The sequence below is a fragment of the Catharus ustulatus genome, chromosome 1 (genome assembly GCF_009819885.2).
Source record: "Catharus ustulatus isolate bCatUst1 chromosome 1, bCatUst1.pri.v2, whole genome shotgun sequence".
In the NCBI taxonomy this organism is placed as follows: Eukaryota; Metazoa; Chordata; class Aves; order Passeriformes; family Turdidae; genus Catharus; species Catharus ustulatus.
The window spans coordinates 13,417,303-13,442,035 of record NC_046221.1 but is presented as its reverse complement, the minus strand read 5'-3'; the positions used below and the strand labels follow the sequence as shown (position 1 = coordinate 13,442,035).

General features: G+C 44.6%; 1 protein-coding gene and 1 long non-coding RNA gene across 3 annotated transcripts; one reads left to right on the top strand and one right to left on the bottom strand.

Annotated features, from left to right (window-relative positions):
* Nucleotides 1-3,723: 3,723 nt before the first annotated feature.
* On the bottom strand, nt 3,724-6,382 carry FZD8 (frizzled class receptor 8). The gene has a single exon (XM_033077540.2). The coding sequence runs from the start codon at nt 6,380-6,382 to the stop codon at nt 4,370-4,372; it is 2,013 nt and encodes a 670-aa protein (XP_032933431.1). The 3' UTR covers nt 3,724-4,369.
* A 1,735-nt stretch (nt 6,383-8,117) lies between these two features.
* LOC117005640 lies at nt 8,118-22,774 on the top strand. Of its 2 annotated transcripts, XR_004419859.1 has the most exons (4): nt 8,118-9,542; nt 14,899-15,145; nt 15,568-15,617; nt 16,300-22,774. It is a non-coding gene; the product is annotated as an uncharacterized LOC117005640 (long non-coding RNA). The 2 variants fall into 2 exon arrangements; XR_004419858.2 differs by lacking the exon at nt 15,568-15,617 and having other exon boundaries at nt 8,121-9,542; nt 18,744-22,774.
* Nucleotides 22,775-24,733: the final 1,959 nt, after the last annotated feature.

Below are 24,733 nucleotides of genomic sequence, written 5' to 3'. Positions count from 1 at the left end.
AGCTCTCTCTTCCCTCTCATTAGGTGGCCTCTCTGTCCCATGCAAGTGTCATGTTTTTACTGGTTAAGAGGGTTAGCTTACTGTGCAGGCTAGGTTTGGCTTTTGCACTGCATGTAGTGCTTGTGACATAAGTGTGTTGAGCACAGTCACTGGGATCAAGAAGTGGTCTTATATTGAATTTTTGTATTTCAAAGTAGAACTAGGATTCTCCCAAGGTCTTTCTTTCTCAGCTAGTGATTCCTTTTTAAATTTGTGCATTCTGCCTTATCTCCCAGTACTGGTTTCCTCTTACAAAAAAAACTCTTGCTGCTTTCTTCTATAAGACACTTTCAGGTGTCTAGAGATGTGTCGTCCTGAGAGAACCTGGAAAAACCCCAGGCTGTGAAGTTGGGGTGAAGAACACTGTGGGTAGTGTGTGCACAGAGGCACCCCTGCCTCCAGTTTCTCTACCCCACCAGGGACAGCTTTTAGGACATCTGAAGAGCTGTTTAATGGATGAGCACCCCAATGCTTTAAATATTGTGTGAGAAAGGAGAAAAGACTCCTTGTGTGCCTTCACAGCCTTCCCAGAAAGCCTGGCCACATTCATATTATTACAATAGATGAGGATTTCCCAATTCCTCCCTTTCTCAAAGCCCCTTCCCAACCAAATGATTGATTATCAAAGCTTCAGGGAAGCTTCTCCTGCACAGGGAAAACTTTGGAGCACACTTCCAGCTAACTCCCAGGGACTGAACAGCAGGCCCCAGGGGATGTGAGGTGTCCCTGCTGAGGCTCTGCAGCACACCTGCACTGCTCTGCCTCCTTTTAAGAGGCCCACCAGAAGTTAGGCCAGCTCTCTGGGAGGCTGCAGGGGTTTTCAGTTTTTGCAGCAGGAGAAGAAAGATCTGTGTAAGAGCATGTAAAGCAAAGAGAGGTCCTGGAGAAAAGGGGAAAAAAAATTTTAAAAAGCAAGGGAAAAAAAAAAAGCTCTCTAAAGGTATCTTGCTTATTAGAGAAGAAAAAAAATCCCAAACCATGTTTTTCTGCTAACTTGATCACTCACCTGAACTGAGCAGTTCAGCCTTTCTGTGGGAGGTTCTCAGTTCCCTTTATCCAGCCCCTCAAAATGCTGCCATACAAGTTGTGCTATTGGCCACATCATTGACAGTAAAGCTTTCCCTTAGCTCTCTGGAGCCAGTGTGTTTGGGTGCTGTCCCTGCCCGTGGATGAGCTTATGCCAGCAGGGATGCTGATGGCACTCCTGCTCTGCAGGCAGGGGCTTGGGCCATGGGCCTCCTTGGTCTATTTTCAGTAGCTCTCTGGCAAATTTACAGGGAAGGCAGTTTATCATCAGATCTTGAAATTTAACATGTCATTTCTATCACCTCACCACTACTTTCTGGATCTCCATAGCAAATTTAACCTTAAAGTTTGAGAAAGGGCATCCTAATAATGTGAAATTCATTGTAGCTGTGGATTTTTACTTTTTGTGTACCTAACTGCCTTGCTGGTGGTGTTTCTGCTTGTTTTTCGCTATCTACAAATTTTATGCTGATTCACAAAAATCTCCACTTCTAAGTTAGCTTCTTTAGCTCAATTTCCCCAGGTTTGTGTTCCTAGTGATTTTAATTTTGCCTAATTTTCATTTAACTTTGGCATTATTACTCAGTCAATTCCAAAACAGGCATCTTGTTTACCTGGCTAGCTCTGAGACTCCTTTTTTAGCTCACCTGTAGCCTCTCTTGGCTCATTCTGGAGTAGGTTAAGCCAGAGGGCTACTTTTCTTTTACCAGAAATGCTTTTATCTCAATGCTAGCAACGTGCACCTGCAGTCTGCGAGAGACCTATCTAAACAAATTGTCAGAGAGGAGCTGTGACTGTACCTCTCCTTTGCCTTCCTTGCTAGAACCTGGAGCGGGAAGGCACTCAAGGTTTTTAACTGCAGAACTGATTGTGCTATGTGGGTCTTCCCCAGAAGGAAGACCTGACTGCGGGGAAAAGTGCCATGTTGATTTAATGTTTCAACAACCTTGAAAAAAACTTTTTCAGAATATAGAAAAATAGTACGGCCTTTTCCACTTACAGCTATGTCAGTATTCTGATGCTGGTCAGCTGGTGCATAAATAGGTACCATGCATAACTCCCAGTGGGATTTCCTTTACATTTAAGAAGTTAAAATTATTTTTCCCATCAAGGAGTTAGGAGCCTTTTAAATTACTCCTTTTCATGTTCCTGGTGACTTTGTAGAAGTGGGATCTATTAAGTTAGGAGATCTTTGAAAGGGACACCAATAATCAAGTCAGTGCTCAATGAAACAAGGTTTTTCCCACAAATCATGACTGGTATCTGTGTCATTAGTAGGGTAGCTGCCCATCTCTTATCATGATTGGCAGGTTAATAAGGGACCTGGGGCTATCTTTTCACTGCTAACACACAACCTAACCAATTGCTTTTAAATGACTGCTAATTTGACAGAATATAAGAAGAAGATATAAAAATATCTGGAGTAATGTCTAATGCAGTTTTTACTTCTGGTATTCAGAGTGCTCTCATTTTAGAAAACAGATTAGAATGTTAGTTAATAGATTTTGAATTTTTTTTGGACACTCAGTTTTTAAGAAAATCTTATAGTTGTTCTTTGGTTCAATTAGGACCAAAAGAGAAGGGAGTTTTGTAATGCAATTGTCCTGTAAAGGAAAATGTTTTAAATTGGGGAGATTATGTGAGCAGACCACCTGTAGGGCATTCATAGCTCTTTTCTATAATGCTCCAAGCCATGCCTTGCTGCCTGCAGTCTGGCTAACAATGCAGGGAAAAGCTGTTTAAAAGGCTGTTCTCCCTTTTCCCTCTGGTGTTCACTAACTGTTACAAGTCTTCCTCTTAAAATAAAAAAAAAAAAAAGTCCCATGTCCCTTTAATTGAAGAACTTTAAGGCTCCATGGTGGCCAATTGGTCTGCAACAAGAGGAACCAGGCAGCAGGGAAAGAAACTTCAGACTATACATCACGTTTGGTGAAGAGAAAAGATCAAAGTTTTCCCAAACTCAAAAGAAACCAAGTTCCCTACAGATTAACCCTATTCATTTAGCTCCTCTTAAAGGAATGATGTTCTGAGCCACTGGGCAGACAGGTAAAAAGTTCAACAATTGCCAAAGCATTCTTCTGTTAATTCAACAGCCCTCTGCTCAAATAAATTAGCTTACTCCTGACAGAAGAACAATACCTTTTCTCTTGAAAAAGGACCATATTTGATATACAAAAGTTAAGATGTTAGTTTAATCTGTTAACAAGAGATTGATCTAACAAATCTCAACTCACTGTTCCTCCATACTACATGATCTATGAATTTAAAACATTAACCTTTTACACTTCAGTATGTATCCCAGGAAAGGCAGGTGCTCACAGAAATGTAGACAACAGATATGAGAGGCGGGTGTGCACATTCCTAAAATAACACCTGTTTTAAAAGAATACTTAACATACCATGGGAGATGACTCCTTTGTAAAGGCTCAGTCTAAATACACCATCATCTTTCAAAAAAGGAAAAGAATATGGTAAGGCCCCTCCCAGTTTTGGCAAGCACTTTTTCAGAACAACTTGTTGAATGGCTTGTTTTCTTATGTCTACATATCTCACTTCTCTAACAGGTAATGACTGGAGCATGAATGTAGTTCATAGTTTATGGAGCTACCTAAACACAGCAGCTGGAATAACCAGGGCGGGAGTAGCGGAAAAGCTTGAAAAAGTCACTTATCAAAAGTCATTTTATTGACAAAATAGAATACTCATATTTGCTCTTACAGGGGTAGCCTCTAAACTTTTTTACAAAAAAATTTACAGACTGTATAGCTTTGGATATATACATATTTTACACATCTGTACAAGGTAACAAATAATTATATAAATACATCCTTTAATGTAGGAAACCCGTATTTAGCTGGGGTGTATAATTAAGACATGTTTTGATTCAGTCAATATTGTAAGGCATTTGCCTGGTCATCCACATCCCAAAAACCTGCAGTCCCCAGCAGACTCCCACCTCAAGATGGGGGGAGGAAGACTCTCCCTCCCAAGAGTAAAGAGCTGCTGTTAGTCCAGAGTGACTCAGAAGCTGCTGTGCCTTGCCCCCTGCAAGACACGGGTGAGCCTCTACCCTCCTCTGCCAGGAAAATAATAAGCTGGCTCCTTGAAGTACATGCTCCCTGCATATGAATGGAGGGGAAGGAGGAGGGGGTTGGAGCCTGGGGCCTCTGCCAGCTGCATTGTTCTATACAAGCTGTGGCTAATAAGGACCATTAGGGGTTCATTAATGGCACCAAACAGTGAGGGGGTATTTTAGGCAGGCCAGTGTCCCTCATTCCCTAACCTTTGGCCTCTTTCCCCCTCCTCACACTTGAGACAGGGGCATCTGCTTGGGATAGGAGACAGAGCTGGCGGTGCCTGATCTCCACGTCAGGCCGGTGCTGACATCGCTGTAGAGGGAGCCAGCACCTCCGGCCCCAAGTCCTCCTGCCGTGGTGATTACTGCCTGTCCACCTGCTCCTGCCCCTGTGCTCCCAGCCACCGTAGCACCTTTGCTGGCCCAGCAGCAGCGAGTGCAGAGGGCCCTCCAGGATTCGAGGGTCTTGCCAGACCAGACCCAGACACCAGAGGTGATGCCCACCACCAGGCACATGAAGTACTTGAGCATGAAGACGGCATAGTCTGGGCGGCGCGCCTGGTCAGGCTGCTGGTCACGCAGGCAGGGGCAGTTGTGCGTGGCCTCCCAGCGGGGCCGGTTGTGCTGCTCGTAGAAGAGGCAGGCAACCACGCTGGCAGCTGGCACGGTGTAGAGCACAGTGAAGAGTCCCAGGCGTATCATCAGCTTCTCCAGCTTGTGGGTCTTGGTGGGGCCACCCTGCTGCTTGATGACGCTGCGGATACGGAAGAGCGAGACGAAGCCAGCGAGCAGGAACATGGAGCCGATGGCCAAGTAGATGAGCAGAGGTGCCAGCACGAAGCCCCGTAAGTTCTCCAGGCTCTGGTTGCCCACGTAGCAGATGCCAGCCACGGGGTCCCCGTCCACAGAACTGAGTGCCAGCACAGCGATGGACTTGACACTGGGGAGCAACCAGGCGGCCAGGTGGAAATACTGCGCGTAGCCGGCGATGGCCTCGTTGCCCCACTTCATGCCCGCAGCCAGGAACCAGGTGAGGGAGAGGATGACCCACCAGATGGAGCTGGCCATGCCGAAGAAGTAGACGAGCAGGAAGACCACGGTGCACAGCGCCGGGCCGGTGCTCTCGTACCGCACGTGCTCGGCCACCGCCAGCTCCGGCTGCAGCTCGGCCGCGCCTCCCGCCGCACCGCGCCCCCCCGCCGCCGCCGCCCCCGCCGCCGCGCCGCCGCCGGCCCCCGCCGCCCCGGCCCCCGCGCCGCCCGCGCCCGCCCCGCCGCTGCACGCCACCTTCTCGTGCCCCGCCACCAGCCGCACCAGGTAGCCGAGGGACACGAAGAGGTAGCAGGCGGCCAGGAAGATGATGGGGCGCTCGGGGTACTTGAAGCGCTCCATGTCGATGAGGAAGGTGGAGACGGTGGCGAAGGTGGAGAGGAAGCAGAGCACGGACCAGAGCCCGATCCAGAAGGCGGTGAAGGCGCGCTCGTCGGGGCTGAAGTAGGGGTTGTGGCAGGGCAGGGCGCAGTTGGCGATCTGCCCCGTCTTGACGCGGTTGTAGAGCGGGTGCCTCTCGCTGGACACCGACACCATGGGCGCCCGGCACTGGCAGCCCGGCTCGCAGGGCGGCGGCGGCCGCGGCTTGCGCGGGGCCTCGGCCGGAGGGGCGGCGGCGGCGGGGGGCGCCTTGGCGGCGGTGCCGGGCTTGGAGCCGCGGAGCGGGGGCTTGGCGGGCGGCGGCGCGGCCGTGGTGAGGTCCGTGCGGTTGTAGTCCATGCAGAGCGTGTCCGGGCTGCCCTGCTCGGGGAGGCGGTCGCAGCGCATCCTGTCGGGCCAGGCGAAGCCGTACTGGCGCATGAGCGGGGCGCAGCCGGCCTTGGCCCGCTCGCAGACGCTGCGGCAGGGCGGCAGCGGCTTCTTGTAGTCCTCCAGGCAGATGGGGGTGTACATGCTGCAGAGGAAGAAGCGCAGGTCGCTGGAGCACTGGATCTCCACCAGCGGCCAGAACTGGTGCACCTCCAGCCCGGCCTCGTCCTGCGTGTCGTGGTTGAACTGGTTGGGCATGTAGGTGTAGTTGTAGCCGATGCCCTTGCAGAGGGGCACGGTGATCTCCTGGCACGACAGCTCCTTTGCCGAGGAGGAGGAGGACGCCGCGGCGGCGGCCGAGGCGGCGGCGCAGCCGGCGCGCTGCAGCAGGGACAGGGCGGCGAGCAGCGAGGTGATTTCCAACAGGTAACTCCACTCCATGCTCGGCGGCGCGCGGGCGGCGGCCCCGGCTCCTCTCCCGTCCCGCTCAGCAGCCGCGGCGCCACAGCAGCCCCCCGCCCCGGCTACCCCCGGGGGGCGGAGGGCGGCCCCCTCCGTGCCGCTCGCAGGTGAGAGGTCTCGCAGCCCCCGCCGGACTCCGCCGTCCGCGGGCACCCGGTGAGGGGGAGCCCCCACTCGGCGCCGGAGGATGGGGGGCGGCTCACGGGAGGCCCCTCAGCCGGCGTCGCATCGCTCCCCGCGGGGTCGGTTTTGCAGGGGGAGGCGCAGCTCCTCTCGCCGCTGCTCCAGCGCCGGCCGAGCACGGGGCGGCGGCGGCAGAGAAGTTTCGCCGTCAGCCCCCGGGCGGCGCGGTGAAGAAGGCTGAGGCGTCCCGGGGAACAGGCGGTGCCGGGCTCCCACCGCCCCGAGCGGGCGGGCAGCGGCGGGGCCGGAGCTGGGGCGGCCGGAGCGGCCGCTTCTGCCGCCCGTCCGAGCGCACGGCTCCGCGGGTGACCGCCAGCCGGTCGGTCCTCGCCCTGCGCTGGGTCCCTCACCGGCTGCCGGGCGCCCCGGCCGCGGTCGCGCCACCTGAGCCGCGGGTCGAGCGCGGCAGCGCCTCCGCCAACTTCTCGCGCTCCGGCCCCGGCAGCGGCGCTCCGGCCGCCGCGCTCTCATGAATATTTATAGCGAGAGCCGCCGGGCCCCGCCCCCGCCGCCCCGTCCGCCTATCAGCCGCGCTCGGGAGGGACGCGGGGGGCGGGACCCGGGGCTCCTTAAGGTGGAGCCGCGCCGGACTGTGGCGGGTGCTGTGGAGACGTGGCGGTGTTTGCTCGGCCCCTGCCCGTGCGGAGACGCGCGGTTCTGCACCGTGGTGCGCGGGCTGCGGCACCAGGCACCGGGCCGAGCTGTGCAGGGCACCTATGTCCCCTGCAAGGGCTCCCGGCAAGTCGCAGCACTGCAGCAGCAGTTTAAGTGGCGCTCAGGGCTGTCTCGGGAGGGGTTTCCCATCACTTCGCTGCTGCCCGCGGGATTCACCGTCCGGGCCGGGGTGCGCGCTGCCCCGTCCCCGCCGTGCTCCCCTCGCACGTGTTGGTGACGGGAGCGGGAGCACGGCGCACCGGAACAACGCGCGGTGCAAGCGCAGCGCCCGGGGCTCTGTGACGGTGACACGGGGACCCTGGGGCGCGGACAGCCGCGGTCACGGCGCTGGCCGGGGCGGCTCAGGCGGTGCCGTGTGTGCTCCCCGTGCCGGTGGGACGGCGGGGAGCGGCCCCAAGCCCCGGCAGGTGGACACGGTTCCCAGCCGGGCAAGGACGCGGCCGTAGCTCCGCACACACCGCCCGCACCGCCGCCGCCGCCGCCGCCACTGCCCCGCGGCCCAGGGCAGCGCTGGGAGGCCGCTCCTGGCACGGCCGGGGATCCCGAGCGCCAGCCCGGCGCCGCGGCGGTGACTCTCCGGGGAGCCGCCTGCAGCCGCCCAGGGCGGCGTGTCCCGCCCGGGCCGGCAGAGGAGCCATCTGCGGCTGGATGCCCGCTCGGCCGCCGCCGCTCCGCGCCCCGGGCGCCCCCCGCCCTCCGCTCCCGGGAGACGCGAGAGCAGTCACCGCTGTTCTCCGCCCGCGGCGGGGAGGGGGCGGGCGGGAGTTCCGGCGGCCCCACCGTAGCCAGACCACCTTAAGGGGAGCGGCGGCGGCGGGCGCGGGCTGCGAGCGCGGCGGGGCCGTCCCGTCCCGGGGGGTTGTCGCGCTCCCGGGACGGCGCGTTTGTTTGTTAATTGAGGCGCTGCTGCGCCTGGCGCTCGCGCGGCGCTCCCGCTGCGGCCCTAATGACTGGAACCGCGGGAACGCGGCAGGGCCCGGCTGCCGGCGGCGGGAATCGTGTGATTCGCGGGGAGTCGCACGGAGAGAAGCGGGGCCGCGGGGGGGAGCGAGCCCGCCCCGGGGGGCGGTGCGGGGCGCCCGAGGAGGAAATGGAACGCGTGAGGCCAAACAAGGAACAATCCCCGGGTTGTTGGCTGAGCCAACAGGCTCCTGTCGCCGCGTGAGCGAACGCGCGGATTACCCCGTTAGAAGGAAATGAGCGATGATGGGGCGATAAACTCGCCCGCTGTGTGATCACACTCGATTTGCACTTGCCCGAGCGCCGCTCCCGACCCCGCGCCCGGCGCAGCTCGCTCGGGGCCGGGGAGCTCCGGGGCCGCGCTCCTCCGCGTGCTCGCGCTGCAACACGCGCGGTGCTGCTTCTGACCAAAATCAGAACTTTTCCAGAAGTAGCAGGTGGTTATTTTAGCGCTAATTTAGTTAACACCATTGCGGAAAATGTTACGAGATCGGACAATGCCTGGTGAAGAAAACGTCTGGCACAGGACTCAGTGATCAATTGACTCAGAGTCAATCTTTAAAAAGTCTCCAGTCCTGGATGCGATGCTCCATTTTAAGAAGTGACTCTTTTGCTGGTGGCTGCTTGAAGCGCACCTTGTTTAAAAATCTCTGCAGAATGTAAAACTGAGTGAGCCTAGTCAGGGGACCCGAGCGCGTCTGTAAATTACCGCTCTGTCAGGATTCCTCTTGCCTGTTACAAAGTGCCTTTTTATGCTGAACTTAAACTCTACACTACAGAGACAGCAGATGTGAGGTGATGGCTTCCAAAAGCAACACAGATGCTGTAAAATTTCCACCGCTATATTTCAGCGAGGAAGCTCTGGAGACATGCTGAATGCTGCAGTTTAGAATTACACTATAACTCTCCTAGAAATAAGAGAAAACCAAGTTTCTCCACAGTACATTTGGCTTCGTTTTTGCTGTCATTCATGAGCTCTTGTTTTCTTACAGCGAGAAAAAGAGATGCAGCACAAAGATACTGTGTGTCTTGAAGCTGTTCAGTAATGACAGAATTGGTAATATGGAACTTTATGGCAATTTAGTAATGACTGCGTATCCAAATTCCCTAGTAAGACCATGATAATTTTTAAAATTGTCTTTCAGGTATACAAAACAGCACAGCTGTGAGGAGGCTGCTCTGCTTTATGTGACTGAAAAGCAGCCTGGTTAGCTCAAGGCTGTGGAATCAGAGCCCATTGTGTGTTCCTCATACTTGGAGACTTCCCTGAAGTCCCTAGAAGTCCTGTGAAGAAGGAATCAAGGGTCAAGTCTTTAAAATGGTTTGTGTGTTTATTCCAGAAAATTCAGCAGCTGCTTTTTCTGAAAAGTTGAACTTTGCTATAACAATGCAAAATACTTTAGAACACTTTTCTACCCCTGGGATTTCAAAACAGATGTCCAATCATCAAATCATGCAGAAATACAAAGCTGGCAAGAATGTTACAGATATTATAACTTTTGACAAAGTTACAGATTTGACTTGTTGTCAAATCTAGTCACTTTGTGACTAGTCTTTGTCACTTCAGATCTTTGTTGCCACAGACACTCACGCCTTTTTTATTCAAACAATTAGGTTTGGCACTGTCCCCTCTAACATAAGCTTAGTTTTTCTCTGCATCTAAGGCTTTGCATTTGGGATTATATGGATCCCACCAAACCAGGTAATGTTAACTACAAGGTATTTTTGTTCAAAATAGGTAAATTTGCGGGGTTTTTTTGGTGGTTTTTTTTTGGTTTTTTTTTTTTTTAACTGGAAATAAAAATGCCACATGAAATCTTGGGTTTTAACATGCTATTTTGTTTATGTAAAAATAGAGATGTTTAGTTTATAAGATTTGAAAAAAATTGCTTTTTAATTTGCACTGAATGTTCTCCAGTAAATTTTAGTGTGGCATTGTCTGCACTGGATAGGTCACTGAATGGTGCTTTTATAAAAGTGTTTGAAAAGAAGAACTTGGTCCATGGAAATTGTTCAAATAATCTTGTTAGAATGAAGCCTTGACTGAAGGCAGTAATTTCATGGATTAAACCCAGAAGGGCTGGCTAGGCTGATCTCCTTCCTATCACAGGCCACAGAGCTTTGTGCAGAGACTGTCTAAGCAAATGCTGGTTAGCTGCAAGACATAGGGGATTTTGCATGGACAATACATTGAACAACACCATGAAACTAGGAACTGTGGAACTTTTTGAAGACAGGATAAATAGGAGCAGGAAGAAAGAGTATTTTTACAGGCCATTTAGTAAACACAGTGAGGTAGAGTTGTTGCATCTAACTATGTTCAGCTTTCCTCTAAAAAGTTCCAGTTAAAAGTATGGGAAACTGTTTTGGTTTTTTCCCCCGCCAGTCTGTCCTTGTCTCTCACATGCCGCATGTGGTCCAGAACTGAGCAACATGATGTCACATTCAAGTATGGGACAGAATTGACTGGTTTGTACTACTGCAAGTATGAAAAGCACGAATTGTAAGCAAAAATCCAGTACTGTGAAACCTGAAGAGAAATAGGGGTAGGAGAATACAGTGTGCATATCTGTCTTCCAGTTTGGTATTTTTCTTTTTACAAAAATAAATTAAAAAATAAATGGCATTCATACATCTTCTGAGTCAGCCTGTACTTTATTGTGATTCATGAGAACTATTTGTAGGCAAGAACAATGTTCTGCTTACATTTTTTCAGGCATGTCAGATCTCATCTGGGATGGGCACAATACCACGATGCTACTGTTGTTCGGTAGGAACGAGACATGACAGAGACTTCAGGCAACAAGAAAATAGGCTGAGCACAATGTGCTGCAATAGCTGCTCCTGGAGTGCAGTGAGCAGGTGACAGAGGAGGAGGAGAAGCTTCTGGAAGAGTCCTTTGCTGTTCCTTTGTCATAAAGGATGATCACAAAGGGCTTGATCAGTGCTGGGGTCTCAGTATTGCTCTGACAGTGAAGCTGCAAGTTGTGGCCCTGAATGTGACTGGAGGATTTTCTGCTGAATATGGGAGCAGACCATGGTTAGATTTCTTCCTGAGGATGCTTTGAGAGCATGGGCTCCACTAGAGGAGGAATATAAGCAGCAGAATGAATGTAAGGAGTCAGTGGGAGCAGCAGTTTAGCATGAGTGCAATATAAGATGAGCTCCTGTCGAAGGGCTTTAGCCGTGTTCTCCCACACTGTGCAGCTGGTGATCGAGCTGCAAAGTATTGGCGCTCTCAGTGTAATTGTATATTACTTCCTTTCTCATTAGTGAAGCAATGCAGGAGGAAGGAACGAAAGTACAGATTATAAAGATTGTAAAGGAAAATAAGTGTTCTTGAGGGCTTTTTCCATATTATTTTTTTTCTTTTGAATAAAATAAATTGAAAATTTATTCACCATTAGTTACCAAGCTACATTTATAAATCCACCTGTGCTCATGCTGTGATGCTTCACACATGATAAATCATGTGACTTTTGAAGACAAATTGTGCTGAATTAAATAGTCTGTTGATCCATTGTCACTGTATTTGGAGAGTAACACCAACTTCATGCAGTTGAATTGCTAACCATAATGTATGTGTGTATGGACAGAGTGAGTAGCATTGTCTTCCTCTGATTACCCAGGTAACCATGAATTTACTTTTGGGCCTCTGCTAGAACATTAGTATGTAAATGCACTCCTGGATCTCAGGAAGGTTATGTGGATTCAGGACAAGGCAAGGAGAGGTCTGGTCACTGGGGATTAATATGAGAGTATTCACAGAATTCACAGAATCACTGGGTTGGAAGAGACCTTCAAGATCATCAAGTCCAACTGTGCCCTAACACCTCAACTAGACCATGGCACCAAGTACCACATCCAGTCTTTTTAAACACCTGCAGGGAGGGTGACTCCACCACCTCCCCAGGCAGACCACTCCAGTATTTTATCACTCTTTCCATGAAAAACTTTTTCCTAATATCCAACCTGTATCTCCCCTGGCGCAGCTTGAGACTGTGTCCTCTGGTTCTGTTAGTTGCTGCCTGGTGAAAAGCATGTACCACTCTGAGTATGAACATGCAGCACTCTGTTCTCAAAGTGAGAGCGTGTCCAGGCCTCTGGCACACCAGTGGGTCTGCAGTCATGGTAGTGATTCTGTCTCCATGCTCTGTAATTAATGCTCATGTATGCTTGAAGGGCACATCACCACCACTACTCCCAGCATGGGAAGCCCATTTGGTCAGCCTTCAGTTTTGGACACCTCAGTTTTAACAACTTGGGTATAAACCCCTGCAAAACTTCTGGCAAATATGCACTGCTGTTGCATTGCCCCCTGCCTTACCTGCCTGGGATGTAGCCATCTGGGATGAGCATCTTCCAAATTACAGCTCCCACCTGGCTTTAAGATGGTATGACATGCAGGTATCTGGACTTTGATGTCATAGCTTTTGGGGGAATTTAGGGGACTCCACCCCTTAACTTGACCTTGTTGGTTTTGTTACTTAATCCATGTTTGGGTGACAGCAGATGGGTGAATAGCACATTTAACTCTTCCCAACTCTGAGTATTGATACTGACAGGGTGAAAGAAGGAGCCCCAGCAGAGGAGGTGGGGACTGCAGGTCTGTCTCTCATGTAGGGCAGGTCACAGCTGGGATGCTCAGCTCACGCAGCTGTGGGACTCCTGGCAAGAAATCCAGCCCAGCCTGTGTGCAGCTCTGTGCCAGCTCACCCAGCCTGGTGGAAAAAGGTTGGTACAGAGACAAGATTTAGCAGTGTAGTCCACTTTGAGCTAAGAAATTCTTCATAAGCTACATGGAGACATCAATTTGCACATATGCCTTCTCACATGCTGTAAATTAAATGAGAAACTAAAGAGATGATGTGCTTATGAGGAAGAAGTGAACTGGTAAAAAAAATGACACTTTATTTTGAAGGGCATGGATAAGGCTAAAACCCAGATATAAGAAAGCAAAACTCTGTCTAACTGATTTGAAAAGAAACTTGTAATTAAATCCTTGAACAATATGAAGTTGGTCATAAATTCTGATGCTGCTTTTTGCACCTTGGAGGTCAGTGAAATTATAAGTTAAGGGAATTATGTTTTGCATATGTTTGAAGTAGACATTTTTAAAGTTTCAGTGTTTCCTATCCCAACTTTTGATGGATGCCCAGTAGTAATTTTTAAAATATTGAACGATAAAAATCACACAGAAAAATTCTTACTGAAATTACTTATTGCCAGGAGATAAAATTGAAATAACAGATGTATCTTTCATCACTGATTTTGAATATTTATTCTTTATATTTCTTTTATTCTAAACATTTTTTTTATCTCCAGAGTTAGACCCTGACTAATTCTTCACTTCATCAGTTTTGTTGGGAAAACAGTGGTTGGTTATTCCAAATATGAGTAAGGACAGCAAGTATGGGCTTGTACTAATTTTGATGAATAAATTTACCTCGAGAATGACAAATTGTGTTAGCACTTTTCATTTTATAACACTAGATAGTCAAAGATGTTAACACTTTGTAGGGAATCAGCATTAGTCAGTGTTTGGAACTGCTTATAGGGAGCTCTCAGGTGCCTGGTCTCAGCAGAAACTGCTAAACACCTTTCTCTATTTTTATTTTACTAAAAGAATGGTGTGATTGAAAAGCAAGGTGTTGGAAGGAATTGCACTGTACTAGCAAAATGTCCTTCTTTTTGTTTTCCTCATAGCTCTAAAATAAGGATATTTCTTTGCCAGTTCCTTTGAATTTTCTTGATTCTTAGTTGGCATAATGATGGCAGGACTAGTCCTCTCTGTGTATGGTGAGGGGAAAGAAAGAAGTACCCCACTGGCATGAGATTTTCTGTAGTTGTCTTTTGTAGGGTCTCAACAGTGTTTCAAAAGGTGCAGTCTTGATTGATTTCTTGTCTTTTATTTATTTTCTTTATACATTTATTTTGCCATTGGGGTGAAGGGATGCAATGGTATGTGAGGAAACAGCCACAAGGGAAGAGGAATACTAGAAATTTAGTTGTAACAGTTTTCCTGGTAGTATCAGTTGAGTGTTTCTCTGTCTTGGTCTGGTCAGGGCCTGGTTTTGGATGAAAAGCTTTCAGTTCATCCAGGGGATTGTGGGGTTCCAAGAAAAGGGATGATAATAGCCATGTTGGGATAGTTGATACTTTTTATTGTATTAGTATTATTTGATTTATTCCTTCTGGTTTACTTTACTGAAATAGAGAACCCTGAAAGGGAATAATAACTGGAGTATCTTATTTTCATTCCACTTTGCCAATTTTGCTGTATGTATTTTTGTATTGCAGGTTTCTTACTTAGTAAGTTTAGCATTGTATGAATCTTGCTTTCATCCTTTGCTTTTGTAAGGTGGGCTGATTGATCTTTTATAGGTTAGGGCTCATACATTAAGTTATCACATGCATTGAACTCTGTTTGTTTTTGTATGGATTTAGCTCCTTGGCTTTTGAACAGTCCTGCTGACAGAACTGTCATGGAAAGCTTGAAACATTTTACTGCTGTTTAATTTTTTTCTGATTTGTGGGTGGATGGGTCCAGGTGATAGGTTTGAATCTGCAGGTTAATGAGTAAGAAAGACCTTTCTTCACCCATGAAGTTTCCTGCACGAATTTTTGATATAAAAATGCAAAGCTTTTTTTGTTTATTTTTTGTCTTAATTTTCTAGGAAACACAACAAGCTTTGACAGAATTCAGAGGACTGGAAGACTTTGTCTGAAAGCTCAAACTGAATTTGAAAAATGTTACTGTAGTCCTCCTCTGGCATTGTGACCTGGATGCCTGCTGGCCCTGCTCTGCAAGGCTGAGGCTGCATTCCACCTTTGACATTTTGCCATGATCTTTCCAGTTTGAAGGGAGTGCTGGAAGTGGGGAATCCCTCAAAGTGATCTGTCATCAGAATTCTCATTTAAATGGTAAGTCTAGTTGATAGAGATCTGCCACATAAAGCAGGTAAGCTAGAGATACAATGAAATGCTACACTAGCATTTCTTAATGACATACTATGGTTTCAATCAAAATATTTTTGTTGATAAGTTTGGCTTTTTGGTACGAAAAATATATTTGCAGAAGCACATATTTAGGCATGCCAAAAACCCCCAAACAATCCAACCAGAAAGTGTTTAGCTGGAAGCCTCATTTCCCATCAAAAATAGATGCGGTGGAAAATTTTCAAGCAGCCCTATATTTAACCTCCTTGGATCAGAATTTGGTTGTTGGACTGAGGGAGGCTTAGAGAGTTTTTTGGCTGCTTTTGTTAGGGTGTCTGTTTTTTCACTCATGACATCTGCCTGCTTTCAAGCTATATTCAACCTTGTTATAACTCTTGCTGTTGCAGCATTTTACTGTGTTCAGAATATTAATTCCCACTGGACTCAACTCGCTTGGGTATGTGCAAACTCCTTTCTTTCAAGGGGTGCATCAATCTTGCTTTTTTAAAATTTATTTTTATTTTGGCTGTGTTTTAGTAAGAAAGTGTGAGTACTGTGTACTGGCTGTGCACAAAACAGAATCACTACAATACAGTTCCTAGTGCTTTGCCCAGGGTAGCCTTGCTTTGGCACGTTGTGGATAAAAAAGTTTATATAAGTTTAAGGGATAATTGGATAAGTGAAAGAGAAGGTCCATTGGGCAAGATAAGTAGATAAATCACATCAGTCTCAGGAATTTTTGAGTGGAATGTAGTTGAAGCACTAGAGAGTTATTCTGGGAAAATACTGTATTTGATTTCTTTGCTCATGCTCTCTTCACTCTGGCTTATGACTGCTTTTGGAAGCCGGATACTGGGCTAAATGATCTTTGATCTGAATTGTCATAGCCTTCCCTGGATGAGGAGAAGTACACTGACAAATGAGTAAGTGTGGGCTTTGGCCAGCTGGAATTCATCAAAATTTATCAAAAAATTAAATTTTTTTTCACCAAGAAATGTGCAAACAAATCACTAAATATATGAGCATAAGAATAGATAATTTTGTCTGAATAGATTGTGATTCTGGAATCTCAAGCATTCTGTTGATTTTTTTTAAAGTAGGTTTTGCAACTTCCATTTCTCCTTTGTTGCTTTTTGTAGAAGTAAGAATTTGCAACAACTATGTCTTAAATACTACTGTGAAACCTTTAGTGTATTCTTCCAAAATTGGTGCGGAGAACATTAGTGTGAGACTCCTGCAAAATCCACTGGACCTTGTATCATGACAAGAAGAGAAAACAAAGCAACTATTAAAAATCAGGGAGGAAAATTGTTAGCATGATCTGCATTAGTTTCAGTATGTATTTTATTCTGTCATTAGTTCAGTGTCAAAATTCAGTTTGTAGCCAGCAGCTACCACCAACTGGCAGCATGTGGCATTTCTTAAGCAAAAGTTAATTGTTATTCTTTAATGCTTGTTTTGTATTGTAGCAGCTTTGCAGAAATACCTTTCTAGATATTCTTAACTTTGTTTTTATGATAGTTTAACTTAGTTCATGACTGCTAAGTAATGCTATGCTGTTTAAGTCTTCACAGGCATTAATGATCAAATCTGTAAAGGAGCATGCTCTTAGTAAAACAGCAGGATTGTTGTTTTTTTATATATTTTTAATAAATTCTTCAGAATTTTTATGATTTCCTGAAAATAGATATATTTAGTTTACTCCTGTGTGCTTAAATTTACCTGGGTGTGATATTGACCAAAATAGGTGGGGTCTCTTCTATTTCTTCTCCTGACATGGCAGACACTTTTTATTGACTTCTGTCAGCACAGTTTTATTACAGAACATTGTTAGTACTAGAAGTTTCCTTTTATTATTTTGGAACTATTTAAAATAAATATTTGAGAGAAAATATAATAGCCAGACAACATTTAAAAGAAATAAATAGTTTGAGTATTGTTAAGAAATAGATTCATCAACCCAAAATGTGGCAGGAAGGACAACAGAGAAAGAAAAATGCAATATTGAAGCATAAGAGTGAACTCATATGGTACCAGCTGCTCATGTGTGGAATCTAAATACTTTCTGAAGCATAGTGCTCCACAGTCAATTAGCATTACTTCAAATTATTATTGTACAAGGAAGAAATTTTAGTACATTATAATTCACGAGTTGGAAAAAGTAGAAAAAATGTTCATGGTTTCCCAGAAAAGCAGTAAAAAATATGTAAATTCTATTAGAATTAATTTAGAAATTCTGTGAAGTGAAAGAAGATATTGTAATCCTGTCTCTAAAGTGTGTCAAGAATGACAGAATAGTGCAACTTCTCTCACATAATTTGTATGCCTTAATCAGAATTTTTATGATAATGTCAAGAACTGAGAAGGGAATAGAACTGAGAAGCGAGTAGAGTTGCCAAATCTGTCCACTCTTGAAACTGGAAGAATTGAGGGGAGTAATTGGGTGCAAAATAAACATGTGTTCACAAGTAATTGGACTGACACTATTAAATTTCTTTCATTTCAGTACTAGGTAGTAATTACTTTAACTTCAAGGAAAAGAGAAGATTACATCCTGTAAACTTTCTCATGCAAAATAGTCTGTCCTCCTGTGAGTGATGCTGGTTACTTTAAAATGTCTGTTTGCTTGAGAAAAGGTTTGTCAAATCTGGCCATTAAATGGGAGAGGGGATTAGGAAACAAAAAATCTGGTTTGCAGTGGGGGTTAACTTTTGGGGGTGTAGGGCAGAGTATAGACAATGAATATTACCATCTTCTAAGTGTTCAATACTATTAAAACTATTTAAAATATTAAAATATTATTTTCTTTATGGAGAGTCCTTTGTTGGCAGAAAATCTGTGAAATAGAAAGTGAAGGCAAATCCTATGGTAAAATGTATATAAAGAATCTAATGTCAAAACCCAGAGTTAAGGCATGCATCTACAGGTTTAGGAAATTATGAGGATAAACTGTAAAAGTGTTTCTATGCTTAAAAAGCCTAATTGTCATTGTATGTATCAGTCTCTTGTCTGTTTTGTAGACATGTTTGTGCTATCTACCTGACATTTTGGAATCAAACAATATTTTTACAAGAGTCACTAATTTGGTTTGGGATGTAAGAAATAGTTGTTAACTTTATGAGTATGTTTTATGGGTAGTAAATGTGAATGTAATAATTTTCACTTTTAAATAAGCTGCTTCGTTCTGTATGTAAAACAAAATAGCTTCAAGATGCTTGGTTTTGTAATTAACAAATGTCTAGTTGATCAAAAATATCCTCTCTAGTATGGGGCATGGAGATTAGTCTAGACTGTGTTACAGAATAATGTGATTATAATGATTTCCTTAAGAGAGCACAAAAGCAACATCTAAGTTTCCACTGACGTTTATTGACACACAGCATCTGTTGGGAGCCCCATCAAACTTTCTATTCTTTTCTGTTTACCACCTCCTGCTTTTATTTACAGTCAGCATATCTGTTAATTAGCCTCTGGTAGAGCCAGTTCTTCTAAGAAGATCTCTTGTCTTCCTGGTGATGGCCCCATGAGGTGACCATGTACACACAGTCTGTGAGTGAATTAATCTTTAACTCATTAATTTCAGTGCCTGATTCTGCGATGTTTAACTACTGGCTCGGTTTCCTGCTCAGCAATTTGTATTTGGAGAATTGTGATCCTTGACTTCTGCTGACCTCAATGTCATGAACACATCACAGGGAGCTCTCAGCTCCTCGTGGATAACCTCACTGAAATTCATGTCTTCCAGCAGCTTTTTGGTTCTCTGTGATTGCACCGGAGTGCAGACAGGACATTGATGACTTCTCCGTGTCACTGAGGTTATTTACCTACTTTTTATTGCACATTTGCAGAATTAAATTTCTCCTGCACTTCCTCTATCTAAGCCATCACACCATAATCTGAATACAGCATTTTGCGAAACAAACCTGAAGTAACAACACGAGGATCTCACAGGAGGGTACCACACTGTTTTACAGTCTGAGTTAGAGCTGGTGAGGATATGAAGCTTTATTGCCACAGTCTGAGTGCTGGAGGTGCTTGTAGTGCGCTTCTCTCGCAGAACACGGCTTGTTGATTAGAAAAGAAAAACCTTGTAGCTATACTTGAAGGAAAAATTCAGGATTCAGAGATCTCCTGCCCAGGCCTGCAGTGTGAGCTAGAAATGCTTGGAGAGGTGAGAGCTGATCTGTGCATCTCACCGGGGTGTTAATGGTTGTTTGTTTCACCTGAAACCTGAGAAAAGAATGACTGAGCCACTTATTCGCACAGTCGGATGTAGGGAATGCCTGAAGTGATGACCGAGTTCCTCGCTTTTGCCCTCTCACTCCTCCAGTGAGAGAGTCCTTGAGGAGTAGCCAAACTCTGAAGACTTAAGCAAAGGTTAAAGATGCCCTTGAAATCCTGCCCAGAGCAAGTGCAAGTATTAAAAGCCATAAAGAACATGCTGTGGTAATGTGAACATTTTTTTATAATTTAATGAGAGCTTTACTGATAAAAATTCACTGTTTCAATTATAAAAAAAAAAAAAGAGAGAAAGAAAAAAACTCCAACAGAACAAACCCAAACCACCCAACCAACAGCATAATCCTTGGAATACATCCAGCTTTTGTACTGGAAAAGTAACCTCAAAGGAGTATGATCTTCTCTCTTTAGATGGAAAGTATATTTGCTTATCTGAAAGGTTTTATGCTGGCAGAACTGTGTTGCATTGTCTCCTTTTTGTGGCTAGGCAGATCCAGGTAAAGTAACTTAGTTTTAAAAGAACTAGAAACCTTAATTCCTTTAAATCAAATTCCTAAGACATCCAAATGTCCAGGATGCTGTGAAAAGAGACATAAAAATTAAGACTGGAAGGTGAATGTTTGCTACTGATAGTTCATGGCTTTGGAGGGCTAGCGGTGATGCAGTGTTGTGACAAAAAAAATCAATGAAAAAGTATCAGTTAATGTTTCCTTTACCACCTTTAATTGTAAGAAGTCAATGTTGACTGATCTGTTAATTTTTCATGGGAAAGTTTACAGTGAGGGGAAAGGGGGAGTAATATTTCTTCAAAACATGTTAGCTGCTTTTACTTGTTTTGTGGTTGAAGGACAGTGAAATAAGAGATGCTGGAAATGTTTTATAAAATTATGTGGCTCTTCATCAGTGTTTTATAGGTACTGTTTAAGCCATCTTTGCTAAGGAGAAGCTCTTTTACTATTAATATGCTGTCATCTTTCAAATCTCATCAAGGCAGCACCAGGATTTTTTTTGCACAGATTTCTTGTGACGTACAGCCTCAATAAATATGGAAATTACAACTTAAATCTCCTTTTTTTTTTTCTTGCAAAGCAGTGCAGTGCCCAAATTAATTGAATTTCAACTTTTATTTTTTCTTAATGTTGAAAGACATATATGCAAATTTTATTAACAATATGCATGGTTAAATTTAGCTGTAAATTCCAGTCAGGGATTTTTGCTTTGTTTATTGTCCAAGTCAATATGTCTGTGGAGAAAACCTCCTGCTGTGCACGAATACATAGTCAGCTACTTGGAAAAGTAGAAAGTTTAATTATGAGAGTTTATTCTGGGAAAAGATAAAGCAAGCATTGATTTTTGGGTTGGGGATTTTTTTTTTATTATGACTTCAGCTAACAGAAATTCAACATACACAGTTTATTTTGACACTAACTGTTATCAGACAAACCACTTGATTTTTCTTTAACCTGGTCTGCTGTGTAACTGAGGTTCTGAAAGAAAGTAGAGGTCATGAATAAATGATGCATTTCTTAAACTTGCAAGGTAGATCATGACATAAATGAAATAAAATCCAAGTGTGAAGAGAAAAAAGAAGCATAAACACATGTATTGCTGACAATATCTTCATTAAAATATACTTTATCCTATGAAGAGATTAGTGTCAGATGCAAATTTCCTTTGCTGCTCTCTCTGAAGTTATTCTGATTTTTTTGTGTGGCAACAGTGAAGTATCTTTATACAAGGTTTCTGAGTGGAAGGGTAAATTATTGCCAGGGAGTACATGTTATAAATGATATCCAAACATATTCTTGTGTTTCTAACAGAAAGCCCTCCAAGACTGTAGTTACTGGAGTGGTTCCCATGTGTTCACTTTTTGTAAGTAATTTTCATGGAATACATTTTATCTACCAATGTAAAAAACCCCACTGCTTTCAAATAAAGTGTTTCTCCTGTCTATGCAGAGCTTATGCAATACTGTAATAATCTGTATTTCTCCTTGTGTTCAATGCATATTTCTCCTTCCTAAACCTGGCCAAATGCAATATGAAGAATGTTTTTTATGATAATTCTACTATGCATGATAGTAATTAGCTTTAAGGCAATAAAATTTTTAAAAATTGTGTTATGGAGACAGTTTGAGTTGCATGACTTGCATCGGGTAAGCATGTTGTTTTTTCCTTTGTGTCTGTGTAGGATTGATCCATAGCTTGGGCTTACAGGTTCTACAGTAACACAAATGGTTCGTGATAATTGTGTGTGGGGAAGGATTGGAAGCTTTACAGAGGAAATTTCTGAACCTGTACATAAATTCAGAATAAGCAACTGCTTGTAACTTCCCTTCCCCTAAACAACTGCTTTTTACTGAGTCTCATAACATGGTCCACCATGTAGACATAAAATGTATTTATGGTATAGTGAGAGTTTTGTTCCGAGTCACTGGTGCATCAGGAGTTCATTCATAATGTTCTTCTGGTTGCCTGATACAGTGAGACAGGGCCTTGAGAGGCACAGACACTGATGTCTCATGGGAGCAGTCCTTGGACCCAAATTGTCAGAGCTGTGAAGATGTTCCTGTAGAACTGAGCGGGACTTCATGTTCTTAAGTAGAATTCAGTAACTTAAATACCTTGTAACTCCCCATTGTATAAAGCTGAGTTGCAATATGGCCCCTTAATTCCCCACACATCACTGCATTCTTCCATACACGTTTCTCTCATTGGCTATTTGCTGTTAATTGGCACTTTGGATACTTAATTATGCTTCTGTTTTGGGAGAGGTTTTTTCCTAATCTTATCCTGTATTTCTTTGGACTGTCTGTTCCTCTTCACCTCTTTCCACTCTTACACTTTCTATATGTAATAAAGGCACTTTAATTTCCAGTGACTGGCTTCCCTCTTACAATGGCATGTGTGGAACATAAGACTGCTGGTATTTATGGAGCATCTTGTAAAGATGCTATAAAAGGAATTGTTAGGGATCAAAATTGACTGGGATTTGGCTGTTGTGTCCAATCTACTTTTTGACCAATGTATGACTGACCAATATTCAAGTTGCATATTAGCTAAATTCTACTTCATTTGACTGACAAAAAGGTAGGGATGTGTGTCACAGGTAGTCAAAGGATGCAGAACCTTGTGCCAGTCTAATGCTTTTGTCACAGGAACTACTCTCTGCTCTGCTGTTTGCTCTTCAGCAATAGTAAACCAGGGCATAAATCAACATAACACTTTCTTCCCATGCTAAACTTTATCTTAGTTTTAGGAGTAGGATTCAGTTTGGGAAGGGATTTTAATGCTTAGATATCACAGATTGCTTTTTGTTTCTGAAATATGCTTTCTGTCTTTCTAGTCAATAAAGGAACATTAATTAATTAAGAAATTAATGTGATTGACTGTTTCTTGTGGCTCATGGATTCACACTGGCTAATCGATGGCCATGAGTGCTGTATGTGTAAGTAGTTATAACCTCTTTGTTTTATTCATGCTGACTTTTATCACAGAACATCTTAGTTTGTACTGAGGAACACTCCAGGTGGACCATGGCCCTTGCATTCCACCCCAGTGAGGGGTGCTTTCAAAGAGCCTTTTGCTGCTCCATCAGTGCAAGGCCTAAACATAAAACAGTCTTATAGGATCAGACAGTAACTGAACTGGAGATGGAGAGGATATGGTAAATTATGTTAGGAACAGGTACAAGGCTGGTGATCCTCGAGGGACCCTCTCCAACACTGCCTGTGGCAGCATGTCCTCTTCCAAACATCTCTTCAGCTCTGGGGTTGTTGCCTGATGCCATGTGGTAGATTTATGCATTTAACTGTCTTGTGTTTAAAACTATATAGCTGCTTTCAAACCAATATTGTTAACTTTCTACCTAATGAAACTGATTAAAATGAAAGATGTTTGTACTTGGTCGGCTCCTGCCATGATCTGGGAATTCAATCTATAGAATTGCTTCTTAGAATTATCTAAATATTTCTGATCGCCAAATATAACCAACTGAAATGCTCTGAGATTAGTAGATTTCAAACCATTTTTAGCCTACTCTAAAAATCACAGTAATTTTTTACATAGAACTGTTGATCCTTCCCATTCACTGGATTTTTTGTGGCATTAACATAGTGTAAATAGATAATTTTTACATGGGAATGCAGAATATAAATGGTTGGCTACTGATATATTTTCTTCTACTCCATATGTGTTAATACTGTACCATACTAGTACTGTGGTCATGAGAGATTATGCAGTGGAAAACATGGTCATGGGATTTGACCTCCTTGGAAGCAAGGACTTTTCCAGGTCATGAAAGGCCAAATATTCAGCTCATGACTAGTGTGGAACTCTTTTTCTGTCATAACAGAAATACTGACACCTGGTTTGCACTTGAAAGTGTTATCAAGGAGCCCTGTCAGGGAGGGATATGAATTTTTTGCTGACATAGCTATGCCAGCAAAAACCCCAGTGCAGAAACTGCATAAGGAGTTCTTTTACCTGTACATTTTACTTCTCTTGAGGGATAGGTGTAGGTTGCTTGAGAAGAAGAATCTTGTTAGTGTAATTTCTATATTAACCTTTCTAGTGTAAATCAGCTGTAAGCCTCATCCTGTAGGGACTCCTATGCCAGTTTATCACTGCACACAGAGATGATACATCATAGCCTGTGCTTACATTGCTCCCATAGTGACCTCCAGAGCAATGCTAAGAACAGTGTCACTGTCTTCTGCCTACAGGCTGGCCTTACAACTGCAAGTTCCTGACAATGCATGAATTTTCATGTTTGGCATTTGTCCTGTTGGTGGTTCTAATCTTGATGATACTTTTGGGGCCACACTTAGGAGATGGTATAGACAAAACCATTGCTTAACTGAGCTACTTTCAAGAAGAAAGGGGGCTGGATGTAGATATAACAATGAAAAGGTGGGAAAGAACTCCCTAGTAGTGAAGCTTATGATGTGCAACATGCAAATTAAAGGATGAGAAATACAAAAGTGGGATTCCTTGAATTAATCAGCTCCAGCACAAATAAGCATGTGAGAACACTTGGAGGATCAGGATTGTCCTTTGCTGGTGCTGTATGCACTACCATAAATAACAAGTGAGCTCAGGTAATGACTTGAAACCTTCCCTTGTCTCTTACAATGCTCTTCCTGTATGCCTCTAATTATTTTTCATTTAGAAGTTCTGCCTTAGAATTCATGCCCTAAAGTGTGGGCTCATAATGTTTGTTGCAGGAAACAACATTTCTTCTTATGGAGAAGGAGAGACAGCCTAACTAGAAATTACAGCTAACTTCCAGTGTGTGGATATGTTGTATTGGTTAAGTTACTTCATAACATCTGAA